Source organism: Hemitrygon akajei, chromosome 20 (assembly GCF_048418815.1).
Source record: "Hemitrygon akajei chromosome 20, sHemAka1.3, whole genome shotgun sequence".
NCBI classification, from domain to species: domain Eukaryota; kingdom Metazoa; phylum Chordata; class Chondrichthyes; order Myliobatiformes; family Dasyatidae; genus Hemitrygon; species Hemitrygon akajei.
In genome coordinates this window covers 13,276,536-13,290,524 of record NC_133143.1, presented here as the reverse complement: position 1 = coordinate 13,290,524, position 13,989 = coordinate 13,276,536, and the positions used below count along the sequence as shown (strand labels likewise).

The window sequence follows — 13,989 nt, the reverse complement described above, 5'->3', positions numbered from 1 at the left end:
CCAGCAAACACTGAAATACAATGTGAGGCAACGTGTTTCTTCATTTATAAAATTAACACTGCTCTCTCTTGACAGCAGTTTTACTTACAGTGTGCTGTATGCAGAAAAAGAGGAAGACATCGAATCCTGAAAACAATTTAAGTTATTGGAACAATGCAATTACCATGGATTACTTCAACAGACATGCTGTGGAACTTCCAAGAGAAATCCAGTCCCTTGAAACATCAGAGGTAATTTTTTTAAAAATGAATTGATAGAATTAAGTAATTGATTTGTCATTGAGATAGTAAAAAAAGCTAAAATCTGATTCCCTGGGAAATGATCGTTTACCTGTCAGCTAAGCTTACATTGTTTTTATTCACTTACAGGATGTGTGAGTGTCAGTAGGGTCCATATTTACCACCCAAAGTTCATTGTCTGGAGAAGGTGGGGATGAGCTGGGTATAAGAACTGCTGTTGTCTTTCTGGTGAAGGTGCTGATAGGGAGGGCATCCAGGATTTAGAACCAGTAGTGCTGAAGGACTGGCGGGATATTTTCAAGATTGTGTGAAACTCGAAGGGGAAACTGCAGGCCTTCCTTTTACTTTTGGTTAGAGAGGTGCTATTGGACAAGTAACTGAGGTACATCCTGTAAACATTACCATGATGACAGTGCATCGATGATGGAGGGAGTCAATTTTTTGTGTGCTAATGAAAGGGCCTGCTTTGTCCTGAGTGGTGACAGGCTTCTTCAGAGTTGTTGGACCCAAACTCAGCAGGAATAGCAATCCTGACTTGCGCCTCGTAGATAATGGAAATGCCTTAAGGGTGTCATCAGGCAAGGCACTTGCTACAAGATATCTAGACTCAGGATATCAGGCAATTCAACCTAACACAAAGTGGCCTGTGTTGACCAGTGAGCTAGTCCCATCTAACTTATGCCTGAGGAAGACAGTCAGGTTTACCGTTGAAACGTTGCATTCAGTATCAGTAAGTATGCGAATGCTAAGGCCAAAGGATAGTATGGCTAGTCCCATCTACCCATGAATGGCCTGTAGACCTCTAAAACTCTCCAATCAATGTATTAGTCTAGATGGATTTTCAACAATGTGTGTCTACAACTACCACTATTTCTGGCAGCTCATTTCAAATACATATCACCTTTTGCATGAAGAAGCTGCCCCCACTGTCTAAATCTGAGTTAGCTAGCTTCAAATTTAAACCTATGCTATCTTGTTTTTAACACCCACTCCATGTGAGAAAGACTGTGCCCACTCCGCAAGAAAGGTTATGCTTTCGCCCTGTCTATGACCCTCATGATCTTGTATAACTCAAACTGAAATTCAAAGTAAACTAATTATCAAAGTGCATAAATATCACCATATACAATACTGCCTTGAGATTTATTTTCTTGCAGGCATTTACGGGAAAATAAAGAAGTACAATAGAATTTATGAAAACTGTACGTAAACAAAGACTGACAAACAACCAAAGTGCAAAAGAAGACAAGTATAAAAAATTTTTAAAAATTAAACAAACAAAGATTGATAATACCGAGAACATGATTTGTAGAGTCCTTGAAAGTGAGTCCATAGGTTGTGGAATCAGTTCAGTGTTGAGCTTAGTGAAGTTATCCATGTTGGTTCAGGAGCCTGATGGTTGTAGGGTAATAACTGTTCCTGAGTCTGGTGGTGTGGGACCTGAGGCTCCTGTACTTCCTGCATGATGGTAGTAGGAAGAAGAGAGCATGGCCTGGATGATGGGGCCCTTCATGATGGAGCTACTTTCTTGTATTCATGCTCCTTGTAAATATGGTCAATGGTGGAAAGGGATTGGCCTGTGATGGACTGGGCTGTATCCACTGTTTTCTGTAAACTTTTCTGATCCTGGGCATTAATGTTTCCCTATCAGGCCATGATGCAACCAGTCAGGATACTCTCTGCTGTGCATCTAGAGAAGCTGTCACAGTTTTAGATGACATGCTAAATCCACGATCCCAGGACAGATCCTCTGATATGATAATACCAATGAATTTAAGGCTATTGACCCGCTCCACCTCTAATCATCACTTCTATATGGCAGGAAATAAAGTCCTAGTCGACACAACCTCTCCTTGTAATTCAGGCCCCCAAGTCCAAGCAATGTCATAATAAACTCTTTCTAGTTTAATAGCATCTGTCCTATAACAGGGTGACTGAAACTGTACACAGTTCTCCAAGTGTAACCTCACCAATGTCATATACCTAACTCAGTGCCCTAATGGATGAAGGCCAGCATGCTGGCTGTCTTCTTCACCACTCTATCTACCTATGACAGTGCTTCACTGAACTGTGTACTTGTACTGCTAGTTTCCTCTGTTCCATAGATCTCCCCAGGGCCCTACCATTCTACCATTCTCTGTAGAATTCCTAAGCTGATTTGACCTCCCAAGGTGCAATACATCACATTTATCTGGACTAAAAGCCATTTGCCAATTCTCAACCCACATACATAGCTGATTAAGAATGTCTATAATAATTTATAACCTTCTACACGATCTGCCTATTTTAATATTATCCACAAACTTACTAACCACACCATGTACATTCACGTCCAAAGTTTTATGTAAAATACAAACACTATGGCACACCACTAAACATAGTTCTCCGGTCTGGGAAACAAGCCTTGACTATCACTCTCTGCTCCCTACCATGAACCAGTTATGAATCCAATATGCTATCTCCCCCAAGTTCCACTATGATCTAACCTTCCAGTCTAGCTTGCCATGAGGGACCTTGCCTTAGCAAGGTCCCTCATATTGTTCATGCAGACAGCATTCACTGCCCTGCCCTCATCTACCCTCTTTGCTCACTCCTCAAAGAACTCCAAGAGCTCTGCCCACTCACAAAGCCAAGCTACTGTCCTAAATCAAACCCCATCTCTCCAATTGATGGTAGATCCTGTATCTCAGAATCACCTCCAGCAATTTACCCACCATCAATGTTAGAGTTACTGGCCTATAGCTTCCAGGTTTATTTTTGCTTCCCTGTTCAAACAATGGTACCTCATTAGCCACTCTCTAGTCCTCCAGAACCTCACATGTGGTCAAAGATGAAGCAAAATTTCTGCAAGGGCTTCTGCAATTACTTCTCTAGCTTCCCACAAGGTCCAAGAATGCACCTCAGGCCCTGAGTATTTATCCACCTTAATGCACTTTAAACTCTCCAATACCTTCTCCCTGTGATTCAAGACAGCACCACTTGTGCTGAGTGATGAGAGATGAGAAAGTAGAGCAAGAAAGCGGAGGGAAGGGAAGAAGTAATACAAGGTGGTAGGTGAGAGATGAAACCAGGAGCGGGAAAGAATAAAGTAAGGGGCTGGAAAGTTGATAGATGAAAATGATAAAGGGCTAGAGAAGGGGGAATCTGATAGGAGGGTAGAAGACCATGGAAAAAAAGGAAGAGGGGGAGCACAAAAGGGAGGTGATGGGTAGGTAAGGAAATAAGGTGAGAGAGGGAAACGGGAATGGTGAAGATGAGGATTTACAATTACCAGAATTTCAAGAAGTCGATGTTCATGTCATCAGGTTGGAGTCTAATCAGACGGAAAATAAGGTTTTGCTCCTCCAACCTGAGTGTGGCCTCATTGTGGCAGTAGAGGAGCCCATGGGCTGACATCTCGGAATGGGGAAGTGGAATTAAAATGGGTAGCCACTGGAAGATCCCGCTTTTTCTGACGGACAGGGCATAGGTGCTCGGCGAAGTGCTCTCACAATCTACGTTAGATCTCACTGATATACAGGAGGCCACGCTGGGAGCACTGGATGGAGTAGATGGCCCACACAGGCTCACAGGTGAAGTGTCGCCTCACCTGGAAAGACTGTTTCAGACGCTGAATAGGAGTGAGGGAGGAGGTGTTTAGGAACAGATGGTGTGTTTGCCTTCATAAACTGTGGGATTGAGTTCAAGAGCTGTGAGGTAATGTTACAGCTATATAAGACCTTAGTTAGACCCCACTTGGAGTACTGTGTTCAGTTCTAGTCACCTCACTACAGGAAGGATGTGGATACTATAGAGAGAGTGCAGAGGAGATTTACAAGGATGTTGTCTGGATTGGAGGATATACCTTATGAGAATAGGTTGAGTGAATTTGACCTTTTCTCCTTGGAGCGACGGAGGATGAGAGGTGACCTTATGGAGGTGTATAAGATGATGAGAGGCATTGATTATGCAGACAGCCAGAGGCTTTTTCCCAGGGCTGAAATGGCTAACATGAGGGGGCATAGTTTTAAGATGCTTAGTACAAGGGGGATGTCAGAGGTAAGTTTTTCACACAGAGAGTGGTAGGTGCATGGAATGGGCTGCTGGTGACGGTGGTGGAGGTGGATACGATAGGGTATTTTAAGAGACTCTTGGATAGGTACATGGAGCTTAGAAAAATAGAGGGCTATGCCATAGGGAAATTCTCAGCAGCTTCTAGAGTAGGTTACATGGTCTGCACAACATTGTGGGCCGAAAGGTCTGTAATGTATTGTAGATTTCTATGTTTCTATGAGGTGTAGGGGCAGTTGTAGCACTTGTTCCACTTGCAAGGATAAGTGCTAGGAGGGAGATCAGTAGGGAGGGATGAATGGACAAGGGAGTTGTGTAAGGAGCAATCCCTGTGGAAAGCAGGAAGTGGGGTGGGGAGGGAAGATGTGCTTCGTGGTGGGATCCTGTTGGAGATTGCAGAAGTTATGGAGAATTATCTGCTGGATATGGAGGCTACTGAGGTAGTACATGAGGACAAGAGGAATCTTATCCATGGTGAGGTGGCAAGAGGATGGGGTGAGGGCAGAATTGCGCAAAATGCAAGAGATGCAGGTGAGGGTAGAGTTGATGGTGGAGGAAGGAAAGCCCCATTCTTTGAAGAAGGAGGACATCTCATTAGTTCTGGAATGAAAAGTCTCATCCTGAGAGCAAATGCGGCAGAGACAGAGGAACTGAAAGAAGGGGGTGGCATTTTTCCAAGTGAGAGGGTATATAAAAGATATCAGTAGATAAACTGTCTCCAGAGATAGAGACAGATCAAAAAAGGGAAGGCAGGAGTCAGAAATAGACTAGGTAAATTTGAGAGTATGGTGGAAGTTGGAGGTAAGGTTGATGAAGTCAATGAGCAGGAAGCAGCACCAAAGCAATCATCGATTTAGCATAGGAAATGTTGGGGAGTGATACCAGTGTAGGCTTGGAACATAGACTGTTCCACGTAGCCAACAAACAGGCCAGCATAGCTAGGACCCATGTAAGTGCCCATGGCTACACCTTTGGTTTGGAGGAAGTGGGAGGAGACAAAGGAGAAATTATTGAGTAGATTTTCTCATTTTTGAGATTCTTTCCAGATGTTTTTGCCCTCATAACTTATTTTTTAAGTGCACTCCTACACTTTTTGTGGAAGAGTCGCTAGTTCCCAATTACTTATGCACAGTGTATGACTCTTTTTCTTAACCAGAACCTTTCTTTTGTCAGCCAGGGATCCTTAAATCCGTCAGCCTTGTCATTCACTATTGAGGGCCTATAACGCAATCTCAACTATGACCAATATCTCTGTTTCTAAGTTTTGTCCATATGGATTCACTGGATGATCCCCCAGGAATATCCTCCTTAAGGGCCATTGTCATCTCCTCTTCCTTCAAGAATGCAACTCTCCCTCCTCTCTTATGTGAATCTCTCCCACGTCTGTAGCAGCTGTATCCTGGAACACTGAGCATTCAGTCCAGCCCTTCTCTCGGCCATGTTTCCACTATGACTATCATATCCCAATCCCTGGGTCAATCCATGTTGAGTTCATCTACCTTACCAATCAAGCCTCGTCAATGAAACAAATATAGTTTAAACAAATTTACTTTCCTCTCCTTTTACCATGCTCCTGGCCATCTTGACAAATTTGCTTTCACTGGCTACAAAATTATCCCTTCATTTCTAACAGCCACTCTACTGCTCAGAGTTGCACTGCTCTGCCATTCTAGTTTAAACCTTCCAGAGCAGCACCAGCAAATCACCCAGCAGGATATTGGCCCCCTCTCCCGTACACATGCAACCTGTCTCTCTCTTGTTCAGGTCATGCATACCCATGAAGAGATCCCAATTGTCCAGGAACTTGAATTCCTACCTCCTGCACGTGTCTTAGCCATATATTCACTTGAGCTAGCTTTCTATTTCTATATCCACTGTCATGTCACTGAGGGTAATCCAGAGATTTTTAAGTTTCCTAACTCCCGGTACTCATTGTGCAAGATCTCATATCAGTTTCCAACATGCGGCAGAAAGTCTGGTTGTTCAACCTCTTCCTTGAGAGTGTCCCAGAGCCACTGTAGGAAGCCCCTGACCCTGGCATCCAGGCAGCAACACATCATCTTCACCATGGAAGACACTAGCAGTGTGCCAGGGAGGTCTGTGAGTGCCAGGGAGCAGGAGTGAGTGCCAAGGCTATTACAAAGGAGAAAGTGCTGGGCAAACTGAAAGGTCTTAAGATCAATAAGTTACCTGTACCAGATGGACTACATCCCAGATCCTGAGAGAGGTTGGTAAGGAGATAGCAGATCCATTGGATATGATCTTTTAAGAATCACTTGATTCTGGCATGATTCCGGACGATCGGAAATTACAAATGTTACTCCACTCTTTAAGAAGGGAGGAAGGCAAAAGGAAGAAAATTATAGGCCAGTTATCCTAACCTCAGTGGGTGGGAAAGTGTTGGAGTCCATTATTAAGAATGAGGTTTTGGGGTACTTGGAGACTAATGATAAAATAAGTCAAAGTCAGCATGGTTCCTGTAAAGGGAAATCTTGCCTGACAAATGTGTTGGAGTTCTTCAAGGCAGTAACAAGCAGGATGGACAAAGGAGAGGCAGTGGGTGTCACTTACTTGGATTTTCCGAAGGCATTTGATAAAGTGCCACACAAGATAAAATCCTATGGGGATACAGGAAAGATACTGGCATGGATAGTGGAATGGCTGACAGGCAGGATGCAGTGAATGGGAATAAAGGGAGCCTTTTCTGGTTGGCTGCCAGTGACTAGTGGTGTTCCAGTCAGTATTGGGACTGTTACTTTTCACATTGTTCGTCAATGATTTGGATAATGGATTTGATGGCTTTGTGGCCAAGTCTGCAGATGATACAAAGATAGTATATGAAGAAACTTTGAAATATACGAAGGAGTAGGTAGTGCTGAGGAAGCAATGCGATTGTAGCAGGACTTGGACAAATTAGAGAATAGACAAAATGGTGTCAGATGGAATACAGAGTTGGAAAATGTATGATAATGCATTTTGGTAAAAGGAACAAAAGTGCAGACTATTATCTAAATAGGGAGAAGGTTCAAACATCAGAGATGCAAAGGAACTTAGGAGTCCTCATGCATGACTCCCAGAAGGTTAATTTACAGGTTGAGTCTGTGATAAAGAAGACAAATGCACTGTTGGTGTTTATTTAAATAGGAATGGAATATAAAAGGGGATCTTGTTGAAATGTTGAAAGGACTAGATAGGGTGGACATGGAAAGGATGTTTCCTATGGTGGAGGTGTCCAGAACTAGAAGACACAGCCTTAAAATTGAGGAGCAACCCTTTAGAACAGAGGTGAGGAGGAATTTTTTTTTAGCTAGAGAGTAGTAAATCTGTGGAATGATTTGCCACAGACAGCTGTGGAGGCTAAGACCGTGGGTATATTTAAAGCAAAAATTTATAGTTTCTTGATTGGTAGATGGAGCTCGTCAGCCTGGGAAGGCAGTCAATCTAAGAGAGGGAAAACTCTGATTTCAAACCTCCGCTGCCTTGCGGCCATACCCACTCATGGGAAAGGCTTCGGGAGTAAACCCTGAGGACAAATCCGGAGGTGGAGTCCCTAAGGCAGTCCGACGTTGTCTTCAACCTCGTTCTGGCAACTCCTACAACGACACCGGTGCCAAGTTGTATTGGCCCTTGTCCTTCCCTTAGACAACATCGATGGCATGGGGAGGGGAGACTTGCTGCATGGACAACAGCCGGTCTTCCATACAACCCTGCCCAGGCCTGCACCCTGGAGAAGACTTTCCAGGCACAGATTCATGGTCTCGCGAGACTAACGGATGCCATACATACAGGGCATCAGAAGTTATGGCAAGAAGGCAGGTGTATAGGGTTGAGTGGGTTCCAGGATCAGCTATCATGGAATGGTGGAGCAGACTCGATGGGCTGAATGGCATAATTCTGCTCCTATGTCTTATGCTCTTATCTTGGTGTCTCTTTTGTGGCCACAGAAACTCCTGTTTATCCCCACCAACTACTGGGTCTTCTAACATTAATGCCCAATGTGACTTCTCCTTTATTCACTGAGACTGAGCCAGTCATAGTGGTACCAACCTGGCTACTGCTGCTGTACCAAGGAAGGTTGCTCACCAATCCCCCCCCCCCCCCCCCCAGCATCATGTTGCTGAGAGGAGCATTTACAGGAGGACCCTGCACTGTCTGTCTCTTCCCCTTGCTTTCCCTAGTGAACATCTAAAAATTTGCAGCCTGCATCTTAAGTGTGACTATCTCAAGTCTTCTGTATGATGCTCTCTGCACTCTAGACAATCCTAATACATAGAACATACAAAATTGCAGCACAGTATGGGCCCTGCAGCCTACCTTTATAACATTGCTCCATAATCAATCTAATTCTTCCTTCCTAAACATCCCATAACCCTCCATTTTCCTTTCATCCATGTGCCTAACTAAGAGTCTCTTAAATGTCCTTAGTGTATCAGTTTCTACATCATTTATGGTAGCGCATTCCATGGCACTTACCACTCTCTGTGTTAAAATCTACCTCAGACAACTCCCCTAAACTTTTCTCCACTCACCTTAAAAGGATGTCCTCTCGTATTAGCTATTATCACTCAAGGGAAAAGGTGCTGGCTGTCCACTCTATCTATGCCTCTTATCATCTTATACACCTCCATCAAGTTGCCTCCCATCCTACTTCACTCCAAAGAGAGAAGCCCTAATTCATTCAATCTATCCCCTTAAGACATGTTCTCCAAGCCAGGTAGGATCTTAGTAAATCTCCTCTGCACCCTCTCTAATGCTTTCCCATCCTTCCTATAGTGAGCCTACTAGAAATGAACACAAGTGTGGTCTAACCTCATGCCTCTGGGACATAATCCATTGACTGATGAAAGCTTGCATGGCAACTTTGAGGGATCTATGAACTTATACCCCTGTTACATTCCCAGTAACCGGGTGACTTACCAGCAAAGATAGAGAGGTCCGCTGAAGTCTGATGGTACTATTTTCAAACGTTTTTATTTATAAAGGGGCACAAACGTATGGTTAATACAAAACATTCAGATCATATACATCGTCAAAACTCAATCTAAAGCACAGGTATAGTAATAATCAATCAGAAATAAGCTCTATCGTTGTCTAGGGGATAATATTGAGTCCAATGGAATATAAGAGTCACTCAAAATCTGCAGGCTTTCCCGTTTTGGGAACCACTGGCGTTTCACGTGTTGGAGAGAGAGAGTGGTGAGAAAGAAGGAACACTTGCCCGTCGTCTTTACGAAGACGATCCCGGTTGTTAGTTAAAACGGTTTTCCTTTGGTTTCAGCCACAGACTCCCAATCCGGAATCTAACGCACGTGGCTTCCTTCAAAATGGCTTCCCGCTCCGACGGGAAGCGCTATCGTGTCTTCTTCGTGTGTCTCCTTGGTGCGTCTGAGGCCCCGCCTTGGCAGCCCACCTTTTATCTGGACTGGCAGGGTTGTAGATGTCAATCAGGGTGGGGGTGAGGCAATCTTTCCCCCATCACCCATCTCACATTGCCCTGAGGGTTTGCACATAGTCCAGTCCCTTATTCCACAAAGGTGTCTCCCAAGACAATGGCCATGTCCTTGGCTTTTGTCTGGCTGAGAGGCCAGCCCACATTCCAAACCGTAAGGCTGCTCTCTCTCTCTCTGTTGCGATTCTCACAAAGGAGGGGGCTGGGGTCATAACACCCCAAGTTTGCTTTGCTCCTCCACACTGCTAAGAATTCTGCCATTAACCTTGTACTCTACCTTTGTTCGACCTTTCAAAGTGAATCACTTCATAATTTTCTGGACTGAACTTCATCTGCCACTTCTTAATCTAGCTCTAAATCTTGTCCTGTTGTAACCTTCTACATAATCCTCAACACCACCAGCCTTGGTGTCACCTGCAGATGTCCTGATACACCCTTCCACATCCTCATCAAAGTCATTTATAGTACATCCAACTCCTGCTCTAGTTCTTAATGCAGGCCGCTGGGAGTTGTTGCTGGGCACACGCTCTACAGATGAATTTATCAAGGACTCTAGCAGTCTCCCTTTGCTACATCCTGGAGTTGAAAGTTATACCATTATCAACATATGCACCATTTGATCTCTCAATGGAAGGAAGGTAATTGATGAAGCATTTGAGGACAGTTGGGCCTTAGAAGCCCCTGAAGCAGAATTCTGGGATTGGGGTCACTGGGTTAGAACAACTACAACCTCTGAGTGGAGTACAACTCCATCCCTTGATTGCTTCCCTTGAAACCCGCTGCATTCAGCTCCTTAATGGAACTCAAGTGCTGCCTTGATGTCATCTCAGCTGGGATTCAGGTCTTTGGTTAACATTCAGATCTGGAGTCAAGCACTTCTGATAAAACTTAAAGGAAGCATTAGTTGTCAGGTTGCCTTTAACTAGGCATTGCTTGCCAGCATTTCCATTGGTAATTGGTTTATTATTGTCAGATGTACTGAATTACAGTGGAAAACTTTGTATTGTATGCCGTCAATGCAGATCATTTCACTACAACAGTGCATTGAGATAGTGCAAGGGAAAGTAATAATAGAATAAAGTGTTTCAGTTACAGAGGAAATGCAGTGCCAGCAGAAGATGAGGTATACGTCATAATAAAGCAGATCGTGAGGTCAAGAGTCCATCTTATTGTACTAGGGAAATATTCAATAGTTTTATAACAGTGGGATAGAATGTGACTTTGAGCCTGCTGATGCACGCTTTCAGGCTTTTGCTTCTTCTGCCGATGGGAGGGGGAGAAGAAGAGTCACCCGGGGTGGGTGAGGTCTTTGATTATGTTGGCATCTTAAGTGAGAAGTGCAGACAATCCATGGAAGGGAGGCTGGTTTCTGTGATGTGTTGAGCTACGTCCACAACTCTCTGCAGTTTCTTGCAGTGTCAAGCAGAATAGCTGCCATACCAACTTGTGATGCATCTGGATAGGATGCTTTCTGTGGTACGACTATAAAAAAGGATCAACAGAGCATGACAAATTTCTTCAGCCTCTTGAGGAAACTGGTGCATGGAATGGGACCCAAAATAAAAAGCAACATAAAAGAGGAGGCACCCAGGCCAGGAGCATGATACAGCACTGTAATAAACACAGAAATATGGGAGGATGGAGTGTGAGGGTGTAAGTGTTGAGCATAAGGAAAATTAGACTATGTTCCAGGCATGAGATTGCATTTAGGAGTACATTATCATGTCAGGAAAAAAAGGTGCGTTGTAAATTTAATCTTCCTACTTACAAGGTATTCAGGAAAGATGGAGAAAAAGTAAAAGGAGTTGACAGTATTGCCCAGGTAAACTATTACAGCTCTAGAGGATGATGTTGTAGAGAAGTGAAGATTAAGGTATTACAACACTTGTAGAGGGAAGAAGAAAGTAAACAAACAAGCCCTTAAGAAACTTCTAAAAAGATGTAACTGTAGAATTATGATAGAGTTATACAGCATGGAAATAGATGATGCATACCAACCAAGTTACCCCATCCAAGTTAGTCTCATTTGTCCATAACCTTTCAAACTTTTCCAATCCATGTATCTGTCCAACTGTCTTTTAAAAGTTGTTATTGTACCTGGCTCAACCACTCCCTCTGGCAGCTCATTCCACATCGTTACCACCCTTTTCCCTCTCACCTTAAACCCTTAAAGAAGAACTAATTCTTCTAATAGACTAGAAAATACCAAATAATAACATCACAGTGGCACAGGCAATAAACCGAGAAATATCTAAGGCATGTTAGAATGGAACGGCATTTATCATGGGGGACTTTAACTTGCACATAGATTGGGTGAATGAAGTTGGTCGAGGCAGTCTGGAAGAAGACTTGATAGAATGCATACATGGTAGCTTTCTTCAACAGTATGTTACTAAACCGACAAGGGAACACGCTATCTTGGATCTGGTCCTGTGCAATGAGACAGGTAAAATCAGCAATCTTGTAGTTAGGGATCCTCTTGGAAAGAGTGATCACAATATGATTGAGTTTCTCAAACAAATGGATAGTGCAATAGTTTGATCTAAAACCCACCAGTGTTTTTCTTCTCCCCTTTACTATTCCTAATTTCTACCCGGATGGATTCAACATTCTGCTCATTAGATCTTGTATCGTCTCTCACTATTGCCCTGATCTTATCTTTAATTAACAGCGCTACCCACCTCCCATACCTTCCTGTCTGTTCTTCCATATTACCTGATATCCTTGGATACTTAATCCTCTCTACCCTGCAGCCACATTTCTGAAATGGTCACTAAATCATACTGATTTGTGCTACAAATTCACTGGCCTTGTTACGAACACTATGGATATTCAGATAAAGTGTCCTTACGCTCATTGTAAAATCTAGTGATCTTTGTCTCCTATGCACTTGACTTTTCTGCACTCCACCCTTACTTTCATCTTTTTTAACTTTTGCTTTTACTTTATCTTTATCCACACTTTTCTTTTACTTTTTCCACACTTCTCCATTCTGTTGAACTCACCCCTCTGCTATTCAGTTTAAAGCTATGTCCAAAACCCTGGTGGAAGTATAACAGCCTGTCTGTGGGCTTTGTGATATTTTATGAGAAATCATGGAACTGACAAAGGTTGTCATTCTTACCAACACATCAATGGAGAAAAGTACCTCTGCACATGACAAATATTATGAGATTTGCAGCTTGGTCTATTGTGGAATAAGAGATGCTTGCTTTTATTTTTCAGGACTGCCTGTCTGAGCCACAATCCCCTCCAAATGGTGACTATGTGGACACTGGAATGGTACTTATCAATCCGTTTTGCCAAGAAACACTCTCTTCCCAGAAGCCAGAGAACTTCTGAGTTATTATCATGTGGCCAGGAAGGCAGAGTGAAGCTGCATTTTCTGTGGTAGCTCTAAGGTACTTATTATGACCAGCCAGTTGTCTGAACCAATGGAACACATTTCCAAAACCTCTCATATGTTTTTTTTTATATGTGTAAAGACTTTACAAAACAGTGCTTTATAAAATTAAAGTATTTCTAAACAGAAAACTATTTCATTATTTGACTGTTTCTTTGTGACTTCCCTGTTTTTTGCTGGTGAGCTTTTATTCTACATATAATATTCTGTATTTATTTATTGGAAATATGAAATAAAAATAAATGAAATACCAACTACAAAACAGTTGAACTTTGATGACAGGGAGCTGATGGAGCTGACACTCCTTGGTCATTCTGCCAAAATGTATCATCTATTAAAAATACAGAACTTCACAGCAGTTTCTTTGGAGTTGGACTATGACCAATCACCAAGCATTGGAAAGGGCAAATAAAAATAATGTAAGTGCAACGGAACCGGCTGCTGTTGTGAGTGGTCCAGTGTTTGGAGAGGCTTGGGGGAGATCAGGCTTGGGTGAGGTAGAGCATCTAGTAAGTTTCTCGTTTTGTTCTTAATTGTTCATTCCTCGTCTGTTAGGACACAATAGTGTTGTGAGAATGGCACTAGGGATAGTGTTTTGTATTGTGTGTGAGATTGTTTCCTGGATAACCACATCTGCACTAGGTGCATCGAGCTGCAGCTCCCCAGAGAACATAATACGGAACTGGAGCTGCAGTTTGATGACTTTCAGCTCATACAGGAGGATGAGGAGGTGTTAGATGGGAGCTATAGGTAGTCGCCCCTAGGCTGCAGGAGACAGGTAACTGAGTGACTGTCAGGAGAAGAAAGGGAAATGAACAACCAGTATAGAGTACCCCTGTGGCTGTTAC

General features: G+C 43.2%; 1 protein-coding gene across 2 annotated transcripts in view; it reads left to right on the top strand.

Moving 5' to 3' along the window:
• Positions 1-13,340, top strand: part of tmem108 (transmembrane protein 108) — a 143,616-nt gene extending 130,276 nt beyond the window's left edge. Inside the window, exons 5-6 of one of the 2 annotated variants that reach the window (XM_073023878.1) lie at positions 79-230; positions 12,964-13,340. In XM_073023878.1, coding sequence (XP_072879979.1) covers positions 79-230; positions 12,964-13,080 — 269 coding nt within the window. In that variant the 3' untranslated portion in view covers positions 13,081-13,340. Of the gene's footprint in view, positions 1-75; positions 231-12,963 lie in introns of both variants that reach the window. The other variant, XM_073023877.1, reaches the window with a different exon arrangement.
• Positions 13,341-13,989: the final 649 nt, after the last annotated feature.